The sequence below is a fragment of the Curcuma longa genome, chromosome 16 (assembly GCF_044706935.1).
Source record: "Curcuma longa cultivar G26 ecotype Majalengka, Jawa Barat chromosome 16, ITB_CL_G26_1.1, whole genome shotgun sequence".
Taxonomy (NCBI): domain Eukaryota; kingdom Viridiplantae; phylum Streptophyta; class Magnoliopsida; order Zingiberales; family Zingiberaceae; genus Curcuma; species Curcuma longa.
In genome coordinates, this window is record NC_133876.1 from 6,134,581 (window position 1) to 6,146,631 (window position 12,051).

Here is a 12,051-nt window from a genome sequence, read left to right on the forward strand (position 1 = left end):
ACGGGATCTAATGATGCACGGTCCATGTGGCGAGGCAAGAAAGAATTCTCCGTGCATGTGATAGTGACAACAAACAAAAAAATTCAACAACAAATGTTGTATTTAAGGAAGTTTTTCAAAATTTATAAATTTTTTTTTCTAATTGTACAATCTATAGCCAATTTAGCTTATTTATATTTTAATTATTTATTCAAACACTTATACTTATTAATTTTAATTATTAATTATATAAAATAACGTTCCGTGCATTGCACGGGTGAATTACTAGTTACGGTAAAAGTGAAGTCGTTGCCTTAGTAGTCCCAATCACATATACTCTAGAAGGGATAAATTACGAGGGGTTTTTGCTCTTAATATCAAAAATGAAGGGGAGATGGACATTTTCATAATTAGGATAAAAAAACATATTTTTTTGCTAAATGGAACGCCCGTTGATTATTTGGAAAGAAAATAATATATAGATATTCTTGCCCCAGGAAGGAATTATAATAAATATATGCGCAGCCATAAAAACATTCCTTCCTCCTTCCCCCTTCCTCCTTCATCGCACGCCCGATCCATCCCTCGCTCCGTCCGCTGATGGAAACGCCAGCAGCCACGTTTGGAGGCGGAACCGGAGGCGGACTGGGCTACGCCGACTCTGTCGACTCCTCAATGTAGGAAAAATCGATAGGGTAATCTTAATAGAAAACCCTAAACTCTACTCAATTCTCAAGAAATCACAAGTATAATAATCAGAATTGCGGAAGCATACCAGGATTCATGATTTGCAGTCGATCTCTGAGTCAAGATCTTCAATTTGCAGATTTTCCTTAGGTTCCAGAGAGTTTTGTCGATGGGGAACAAAACTAAAAGCGTCGTTCTGCAAACTGGGACCATAACCCCTTTTATAATTATCTTTATTTGCTTATTTCTAATTTGGCCCCTCAACAAATTAGAAATTGCACATGTGGTATCCACACTTTTATATTCATGACAATTAAGCCCTTAAGCCAAATTCCTTAATCATAATTTGACCACATTAATATTTGACTTATTTAATTGATGACATGACATTTATAATTACATTAATGATCCCAAAATTCTAATAATCTCCCACTGGATCATATATGTAAATTTATAAATGTGTTAACTTTAGTGAGCTCAAAATTTTGTCATCATAGTCATAGGACTTCCTTAACAATCTCGTCCATTAATTATATAGACATAGGATCAATGTAGTCTTTGTTGTATCTATCACAACTAAACCATCAGTGGTCACGTACATCAATATAATCAAATGACATAGATCAATCATGAATGTGTGGCATGAAAATTACATGCAAGGTGATCTATTCATGTCAATTTTCAACTGGTCCTCCTTAACCAAAGTGAGATCAAAACATTAACTTAAATTGTACAAAGTGTAATGAAGTAAACATTAAACTTTATATCTGATCAGAAAAATCTTGGTATATAACCAAACATATATAGAAAACATATATAGTACAAACTCCCACTAGATCTAGATTTCACCAAATTGAATAACACCCATATGAGTGGTATGCTCATAGAAGACATTGGGTGGTAAACCCTTTGTAAAAGGATCTGCTATCATGGAGTTTGTGCCTATGTGTTCTATCGAAATCTGTCCACTTTGTACTCTTTCTTTCACAACAAGGAACTTGATATCGATGTGCTTCGATTTTGTCGAGCTCCTATTGTTGTTGGAATATAATACAGCTGATTTATTATCACAAAATAACTTCAATGGTCTCTCAACCATTCCCAAAATACGCAGCCCAGAGACAAAATTTTTCAGCCATATTGCATGATTTGATGCCTCATAACATGCTATAAATTCTGCTGCCATGGTGGAAGAAGCTGTCAGTGCTTGTTTAGCACTTCTCCAAGAGATAGCTCCGCCAGCCAATAGAAAAACATAGCCTGAAGTGGATCTCATACTATCTTGGCATCCCGCAAAATCAGAGTCAGAATATCCCATGATCTCAAGAGTATCTGACCTCTTATATGTGAGCATGTATTCACTAGTTCTTTTTAAATATCTCATTACTCTCTTTGCTGCTTTCCAATGATCCATTCCTGGGTTGCTCAAATATCTGCCCAACACTCCAACAATGTACGCAATATCCGGACGCGTACAAACTTGAGCATACATAAGACTTCCTACTGCCGAAGCATAGGGAATCTTTTGCATTTCTTGAGTCTCGAGGCTTCCTTTAGGGCACTGTTTAAGACTAAACTTGTCTCCTTTAGCGACCGGGGTGCTACCTGGTTTACAATCTTTCATGCCAAATCTTTCAAGCACCTTATTGATATAGCTCTTTTGCGATAATCCAAGAATACCTCGAGAACGATCTCGGTGTATTTGGATTCCTAATACAAAAGATGCATTACCAAGATCTTTCATTTCAAAATTTTTAGAAAGAAATCTCTTAGTATCATTTAACATAGCTATATCATTTGTGGCAAGTAAAATATCATCAACATATAGAACCAGAAAGATATGTTTACTCCCACTGAACTTATGATATACACAATCATCTACCACATTCACCTCAAAACCAAATGAGATGATAATTTGATGAAATTTATGATACCATTGACGAGAAGCCTGCTTTAATCCATAGATGGATTTCTTAAGTTTGCAAACCATACTCTTTGGATCTCCTGAGACAAAGTGTTCTGGTTGCACCATATAGATTGTTTCCTCAATGTCTCCATTGAGAAAAGCTGTCTTAACATCCATCTGATGGAGTTCCATATCAAAGTGTGCGACAAGTGCCATGATTGTCCTAAAAGAGTCCTTCGTTGAAACTGGAGAAAAGGTCTCTTTAAAGTCAATCCCATATTTTTGAGTATAACCTTTAGCTACAAGACGTGCTTTATATCTTTCTACATTACCATTTGAATCCCGTTTGGTTTTAAAAATCCATTTACAACCAATGGGTTTCACACCTTCTGGTAATAAGACAAGTTCCCAAACTTTGTTGTCTTGCATTGACTTATACTCCTCATTCATTGCTTCGATCCACTTTTGAGAATTTGAATCTTGCATGGCTTGATGAAAGTTGATTGGATCATCCTTCATCATACCATTATTTTCCTCATGTTCTTGGAGTAGTATTATATAATCATCTGGAATAGCACTCCTTCTTTCTCTAGTGGACCTACGTAAAGGCACTTGTGTCTGCACTAGTTCTTGAGGCTGTAGAGTTTGTTCTTCTGAGGGTTGATTAACAATGTCTTGTTGTTCTTGTATTGCATCCTGATTATTATCAGAAGCAATCATAGGAAGGTATACCATTTCCTCTTGAAGAGTAGTGGGAATACATTCCTCCTCAAAGACAATGTCTGCTACTTTATTCTTCCCCCCAAACTCAATATCCTCAAAGAACGTTGCAGTTCCCGTCTCAAAGATTGTCTTTACCTTAGGATCATAAAACTTATAGCCCCGTGATCGCTCAGAATATCCAATAAAGTAACTACTTACTGTTCTGGAGTCCAGTTTCTTTTCATGAGGCCTATACGGTCTAGCCTCAGCTGGACATCCCCAAATATGAAAATGTTTTAGACTTGGCTTTCGCCTTGTCCAAAGCTCAAAAGGTGTTTTAGTAGTTGCTTTAGTGGGTACTCGATTTAGAATGTAAGCTGCAGTCTTTAATGCTTCTCCCCAGAGTGACTCTGGTAAGGTTGAATGACTAATCATACTCCTTACCATATCCTTAAGAGTCCGATTTCGTCGTTCAGCCACACCATTCATGCTTGGTGAGCCTGGCATGGTGTACTGTGGGACGATTCCACACTCCTCTAGGTATTTAGCAAAAGGTCCTGGACGTTGTTCACCTGAACCGTCATATCTACCGTAGTATTCACCACCACGATCAGATCTGACTTTCTTAATTCTTTTGTTGAGTTGATTTTCAACTTCAACCTTAAATGATTTGAAAACGTCCAATGTTTGAGCCTTTTCATAAATAAGAAATAAGTATGCATATCTAGAATAATCATCAATGAATGATACAAAATATTGTTGACCATTCCAAGAAGGTGTTGGAAATGGTCCACAAACATCTGTATGTATCAATTCCAATACTTCTGTAGCTCTATATGCACCCTCTTTCTTTCTTTTGGTCTGTTTGCCCTTAATGCATTCAACACAAATATTTAGATCTGTAAAATCAATCGAATGTAAAATACCATCCGATACAAGACGTTCAACTCTATTTCTAGAGATGTGTCCTAAACGTCTGTGCCATAATGCACCTGAGTTTTCAGCATTAAATTTACGCTTAGTACCACGTGATTCAGCATTAAGAATCTCAATATAAGAAGCATTTATATCAAGCATATATAGATTGTCATAAAGTATAAGTGAACCGGTTCCAACAATATTAGAATTAATAGATAAACTGAACTGATTGTTTCCAAACGAACAACAATAACCTAATTTGTCCAAATTAGAAACAGAAACCAAATTCCGTCTAAATGACGGCACAACAAAAGTATCTATTAAATCTAAATAATAACCAGTGCTTAACAACAATCTAAAATGCCCTATTGCTTCCACTTCTACCGACTTGCCATCACCCACATAAATGCATCTTTCAGCATCATTTGGCTTTCGGTAGCTCAGGCAACCCTGCATAGAAACACTTATGTTAGAAGTAGCACCGGAGTCTAACCACCAAGTGTTTCTAGGTACTGAAGCTAAATTGACTTCAGAACAGACCAAATTTAAAAACGTACCCTTTTTCGCACGCCATGCGTGGTACTTAGGACATTCTTTCTTTACATGATCAGGCTTGTTACAGAAGAAACAACCTTTCTTGTCATTATCCTGCTTTTGTTTCTTCACATAAGGACCTTTAGTAGCCTCATTCCATCTTTTCTTGCCCTTATCTTTAGTGGTGCTTGCCAAATGGGCACTTTCAGCCTTATCTTGCTTCAATCTCTCTTCCTCTTGAACACAGTATGAAATGAGCTCATTAAGAGTCCATTTCTCCTTTTGACAGTTATAACTGATTTTGAACTGACTGAACTGATTTGGAAGAGAAATAAGCACTAAATGCACAAGCATGTCGTCCGACAATTCAAGTTTAAGTGCCTTCAACCTTGATGCAAGGTGGGACATTTCCATAATATATTCCCGAACATTTCCCTTGCCTTTATACTTCATGGAAATCAAGCTTTTCAGAATTGTGCTTGTTTCCGCTTTATCGCTTTTGGCAAAGCGCTTCTCAATCTCATCGAGATATTCCTTAGCTTTGGTGACACTATCAGACACCGCACCTCTAAAAGCCTCAGGTATGCCGCGCTTGATGATCATAAGACTCATGCGGTTAGAGCGATCCCACTTCTCATAATTAGCCCTCTGTTCAGAGGTACTAGAAACTGTAGGAGTAGTAGGTTGCTCTGTCCTAATCGCAAGATCTAAATCCATGCAGCCAAGAACAATAAGGATGTTCTCTTTCCAATCCTTAAAATTTGTTCCATTAAGGATCGGCACTGAACTTAAGTTAGCAGAAATTGTAGCAACATTTGCTGTAAAAAGAACATAAGAATATAACATAAATAACATGCTCATGTCGAATAAATAAATATAAATGGTAAATCCCATCAATAAGATACCTAGTGCAACAATAATATCAAGTCTTTGGACAGTAATATTATTTGCAAGTGGTACTCTTGTTGTAATAATCAAACACTAACAATAATGCATGACAAATAATAAACCTATCTTTGGATCGATTTATTAAATTCATGAAAAACCTTATAAGTGTTACGTGTTTATTATCACAAGTAAATGTATAATTTTGTAAATATAAATCTTCCTTTGGGCCGATTAATACTTACATAAATTTATACATTCACACTTTATTTAATACCTTAATAATATCTCAATATATCAAATAAAATTAAATTCAAATATCAGAGGTCACTTTGGTGACATATAATTCAAATTTAATTTAATTTGAAATAATAGATATTAATAAAACCCATACAATCCAATTAAAAATTTAAATCAGTATTATAAAATAATTATTATTATTTAATTATTAATTATTTTATCCAAATAATTAAAATTGTAAATTAAGCCCATACCATAATGGTATAAATTTGAAAATTTTTTCCATTCATTAATCTTAAGTATTTTATCCAAATAATTAACTGTTATAAAGAAAAATAAATTCTTAATACTTCCAAATTTAAATGGACGTTGGTTCCCATGATAATTGAATCCATGGGCCCACAATTATACCACATTTGAATTTTCAAATGCAATCTGGTTTTTCCAAATGCATGTGGACATTTTTGGTTTTTTCGTGACGGTTTTTTTTTTTTTAAATCCAAAATCTAACGTAAACCACATCGTTCATTGCCTCATCGCTTCCCACGTCGTTTCCAAACCGACGCAAAAAACCACGTCGCTGCATTTTTAAAACTGACGCAACCGTCCATATTTTAAAAATAATAATAATAAAAACAATAAATTGTTGTTACCGTCGTTCTGTCCGAACCACCGCAGTGATTCTCAAGAAGACAGATTTCCAACAACGATGATTTTCGACAGTAATTTCTGACGATTTCTCATCTCAACATGATCATTCGTCATGGATCACTTATGCCGTCAGAAATCGACCAGGATTTGGTCGATTTATTCCGTATTCCGACGGCCAAATCCCAAAATCAATTTCTCCATGTCCGACGATGAACAAACGGATGAAAAACAGAACAGAACAGTAGACATATGAACAACCAAAATAGAATAATTTCTTAAGAATTTAGAGCAACAAACCTGGCTCTGATACCATTGTAGGAAAAATCGATAGGGTAATCTTAATAGAAAACCCTAAACTCTACTCAATTCTCAAGAAATCACAAGTATAATAATCAGAATTGCGGAAGCATACCAGGATTCATGATTTGCAGTCGATCTAGAGTCAAGATCTTCAATTTGCAGATTTTCCTTAGATTCCAGAGAGTTTTGTCGATGGGGAACAAAACTAAAAGCGTCGTTCTGCAAACTGGGACCATAACCCCTTTTATAATTATCTTTATTTGCTTATTTCTAATTTGGCCCCTCAACAAATTAGAAATTGCACATGTGGTATCCACACTTTTATATTCATGACAATTAAGCCCTTAAGCCAAATTCCTTAATCATAATTTGACCACATTAATATTTGACTTATTTAATTGATGACATGACATTTATAATTACATTAATATCAACTGCTCCTCATGGTCAACCTGTTAACTCAGTGGATCCAGCTGATTCAAAGTTAGCCAGAGCATCATGAACTTGATCAGTGAGCTCCAGCCAAAGTTGAAGAGGGAAAAACAAGGAGATTTTGCTGGGTGCGATGTGAATTATAACAAACTCCTATGCTTAGATAGTATATTACTTATGTGTTCTGTTAATTTAGCTATATAATTTGATTACTGTGTTCTTGGTGGTGTTATGAGACCATATAGAGTTACATAAGTGAGTCTAGAGTTACAATAAATCATATATAATCTTTCTTATTCTTATCTATCAGACATATAAATAGTTGAATCCTCACTTTTTCTGAATTTGAATTGCATCATATTTGTTCCTGTTGAGATGCGCCTCCGGATGAACTGGCTAGCTCCCTCTATAGCACCTCGCTGGAGATCTCCTTCTCAGGGTGGACGAAGATCCTGCAGGGAGAATAGCACGTGAGATGGAGGGCCAGGGGTGTCCCCTGGTGCGACCACTCCGATGCTTAAGTTAGCGAGTGGAGAAGAGAAAATGAGGAAGACGGGAAGAAGAGAGTGCGAGAGCTCGTGTGTGCATACCTTTCTCCACCGCAACACTAACCCTTTTTAAGGAAGGAGAGCCTGAAGCGTCACATCTCTGACATGACTCAGAAGGTTCCACCAGTGTTATGATTGTGTCCGATGGAATGTCGGAGGGCGTGGCCAAAGGTATGACCTATTCTGTGAACACGTGTCAGTGTTGACTTGCATGAAAGGAACGATCTCCTCAATCACGTGCTTTGCCGTGATGAAACAAGTGAAAGGACACGTGGGGTTATCATAATAAATGATGGACGGAGTGGCCCTTGGGAACTGGTGAGGCTCGCGGTACTGCCTTCAATGGGAACATTGAAGAGCCGATGTGTATCAGGAGAGATGCATGGGGGTCTTTGCCGTTGATACCTAAGTGGCATCGGATTCGGTATTATATTAATGAAGTTTATTCTGAGCCGAAGCGATGTCCACCTTGACTGGAGACCTTACTATTTCTATAGCCTAACCGAAGGGGGCTTCGGCTTGGCTCCAGAACGGTACACGAGGCAGATAACCGAACCGACGTGGACTTCGGTTCGCCCTCAGAATGGCGAGTGAGGAGGGCGAAATGGATGAGGGCGAATGAGGGGGCACAACCGAACCGAAGTGGACTTCGGTTCGCCCTCAGAATGGCGAGTGAGGAGCACAGCTGAACCGAAATGGACTTCGGTTCGCTCCCAGAAGGGCGAATGAGGAGGGGCACAACCGAACCGAAGTGGACTTCGGTTCGCCCCCAGAAGGGCGAGCGAGGAGGGGCACAACCGAACCGAAGTGGACTTCGGTTCGCCCCCAGAAGGGCGAGCGAGGAGGGGGCATATGCGCACGAACAGGAGGGGTTACATGAGGTGCCACGTACCTCCTTGGGTGCGACTGACCCTATCACTTTTTGTGACTTGGTTAACCCCGCTCGTATCCTTACTCCCATAACAATATCTATAGTTGTGTTAGTGTAACAAGTTTATCTGTGTTCTCTACTCATGTCGTTTCTTCACAAGACCTTAGTAAGATCGTCATGTTCTCTTTTATTTCTTTTGATCGGATTATGTTGTGTCATATTCTCCATTAGAATTGTGCTACCATACCTACTCACAATCTACGTTCATGGTGGACCTCCTGTGGAAAAGAGGAGCAGCACTGGCTCATGAATTCTTTTGCTTGTCTCCTTCACTTTTGAAATGAAACTACTAGATTGGTGTCTACCATCATCATTATCATCATCATCATCACTTGCTTGAACTCGAAGCTGAATTCGATTCCTCTATGTGGATGTGGTGATGCTACAGGGCCCTTTAACCATTTATATATATTTACAGATAGATAAACTTGTACAGAGGTGGCAGAAACGTTAATGGGAGTGGGCAGCAGTACCATTTCCAAGCTGGAGTGCAGTGACTTATTGACCGAGTGAGCGAGCACAGAGGACTGCTGGCGTCGCAGGAGTTTGTTTGTATGCTTGATTATGCAGAACAAATTAAAGAGTGAGTTGGCTTGCAGCATTTGGCAGTATGGATCGATCGGTGAGCGTCAGGTGAGATGTTTCTCGCTTTAACAGTGCCGGGGCCTTTCGAGCTGGGAGCATGAAGCATCTTTGACGTTGTCTCCACCCAACGCAACGCATGCTCAGCTCTGAGCTCGTGCACATGCTGAAGCAAATTTAAAGTCCTTCTTCTAAATCCAATACTAGCCTGGATGGGATTGGGGTAGGAGTTGTTTGTGGGTGGATGCCTGGGAGGATATAAATTGATATCAGATCATTTAAAGTTTCGAAATAGTAGCAAAAGATGTAAACTTTTTCGTAGACTTTTTGAATTTCGAATGCAAAAGATGAGATGTAAATTTATTGAATGATTCAATTGATGAGTTGATTTGATAAATTTTCAATATATGAAGGGAGCTATTTATACAGAGTGAAAAGGTAGGGTACTCTTTGGTAAGTGACTGTGACTTTTGAGGTAGGATTTATCTGGATCATTCGATCTGGAGAATTGTAACCCTTCATATCGCTCTTTAATCTCATCCGTCAGATCTGGAGGGTTGTAACCCTTCAGATCCCCCTTTGTTATCAATTGTCAGATCTGAATCCAATGATACATTCGATCTGACATTTCAAATCAAGTCTCATCACCAACGGTCAGATTGTGACTCTTCATGATCTAACGCTCCAGATTGCGTCACATGTGATCCATCGTGCGAAGTGCAAAGTGCGTCAATAAAGCGCCCATTACACGTGTGGCGGGTGGCGGGCTCGCAGGTGCATCCTTTTCTGGGCTAACTTTGAACAATTAATTTCTCATTCACTCTTAATCGATTTTGAGCAAATTAATAGTCTAGATCTATCTACGCGAAATATAGATTTCGATTTTGAAGTCAATTTTGACTTTTATCAATTGATGACACCCCAATTTTTCGTAAAATTATATTGGTCCTTTAAGATCCAATATCCAGCAATCCTCCACATAAATGAAAATTAATGCGTGTATGCATGCTGACGCTTTACAAGAGTCCAATCGATAAGTCAATGCATCAGGAGAGGTAGCTTGTAACTTTAAATTCACTATTTAAGTTTAAAAAATAAATAAATATTCATAGAGAAGAATTTTTAGAAAAATAATATTTCAAAATTCAAAAACACTTCAAAAATTTGTATTTAAATTATATTAAGTTCTATTGACTGTATTTAAATCCTAAAAAATCGGATCTATAAAAATAATATTTTTATCTATTTTTAAAATTTAAATTTGAATTTTGAATGAAAATTTAAAAAAATATTTAAATTTTTTTTATAAAATTCTCAGTGGATGAACAACATAATTATGCATCGAGGGAAAATATAAACATAATTTTTTATCACTAAAAAATAAGTCAAACTAAATTTTCTAAGATAATAAGAAAACAATGTTAGTTAAGTAAAAAAGAAAAGAAAAAAAATATTAGTCAGTGCATACATATGTAATAGCACAAAAGAGATCAGTTTAAAACATATTTGAGAATCCAAAATAAGTTCATATCTACTGGATTGATTAAAAATCTCAAAGAAATATAGTATTTGAGTATTTTTCTAACTTGGCCCCTGTGATTTTTAATATACCAGTTCAAATTATCAAGATAACTATTTTTCTTTTAGCGTAAGCATGAAATATCAAGTTCTAATTTTTTAACTAAGTTCAAGTTATCATTTTCATTCTTCAAAACATTAATAGAGTTATCAGAAGAAGATGCAAGGGCTAGTTTATTTTTTAAATGTGAATTTTCATTTTCTAATTTATAGTTAGCCTTGAGCATTACTTTTATTCCAGCGTATAACTGATCGTGAGGAAGAAAACATACCTCACTTACCAGGCCGCTTTTGAAAAGAAAGGCTCCCCCTTCGTTGTTACTTTCTTCTGATGTTGCTCCCCCTTCACCAGTACTCTCTTCTTGATGACTTGCCATCAGCGTATGTCCGGCGTACTCCTGAGTTTCTGATTCGTCAGATGAGGTCTTGTCCCAGGTGGCTTTCAATGCCTTCTTTTTTTGGCTGGTTCTTGAGTTTGGGACACTGGTCTTTTAGATGTCTCCCTCGTTGCAGTTATAGCATCGGACAGTACGTTTCTTCGGAGATCGCCTTATCTTCTACATCCTTGAAAACTTATTAACTTAAAAAAACTTTTAAAGGTCCATACCATTTGTGTTATCTCTTTGTCGTCCGTCGAGAATTTTGATCCCTTTTCCGTTCTCCTTGTGTTCAGGGCAATGTTGTCTATCTTTCTAGATCTTGCACACTGAGATTCATGTAATTCAAAAATAGAAAATATTTCATCTAGCATACTTACCTCTAAATCCTTGGAAATATAATAGGCATCGACGATTGTACTCCACTCTTGGGTTCTCGGGAAGGCGTTGAGGGCATATTGAATAGAATCGCAATTACTTACTGATTCGCCGAGTTGGGTGAGTCCGGAGATTAGCTCCTTAATTTTGGCGTGAAGTTCTGCCACTGTTTTTCCTTCCATCATTTGTAGATTTGTCAATTGATTCCGTAGAAGATTCTTCCTTGTTGACTTGACTTTTGAGGTATCCTCATGAAGTTTTAAGAACTTCTCCCACAGTTCTTTCACGGAGTGATAGGTGCTGATCTGATTCACTTCTTGAGTAGGTAAGACCGTTAGGAGGTGGAACTCGGCCTTACCTGTAAGATATCAAAAGTTTTAGGATAAAATTTAACCAAATTAAAGGTTGAGTTTTGTTATTAGA

The 12,051-nt window shown here is 37.3% G+C and overlaps 2 protein-coding genes across 2 annotated transcripts in view; one reads left to right on the forward strand and one right to left on the reverse strand.

Moving 5' to 3' along the window:
- The first annotated feature begins 577 nt into the window (after positions 1 to 577).
- The window catches only part of LOC141847740 (uncharacterized), a 43,376-nt gene continuing 31,902 nt past the window's right edge, over positions 578 to 12,051 (forward strand). Inside the window, exon 1 of the mRNA XM_074735816.1 lies at positions 578 to 607. Coding sequence (XP_074591917.1) covers positions 580 to 607 — 28 coding nt within the window. The 5' untranslated portion in view covers positions 578 to 579. The remainder of the gene's footprint in view (positions 608 to 12,051) is intronic.
- Positions 4,614 to 5,458, reverse strand: LOC141847184 (uncharacterized). Its single transcript, XM_074735167.1, has 2 exons — positions 4,750 to 5,458; positions 4,614 to 4,642 (listed from the first exon to the last, which is right to left on the reverse strand). The coding sequence occupies exons 1-2, from the start codon at positions 5,441 to 5,443 to the stop codon at positions 4,614 to 4,616; spliced, it is 723 nt and encodes a 240-aa protein (XP_074591268.1). The 5' UTR covers positions 5,444 to 5,458.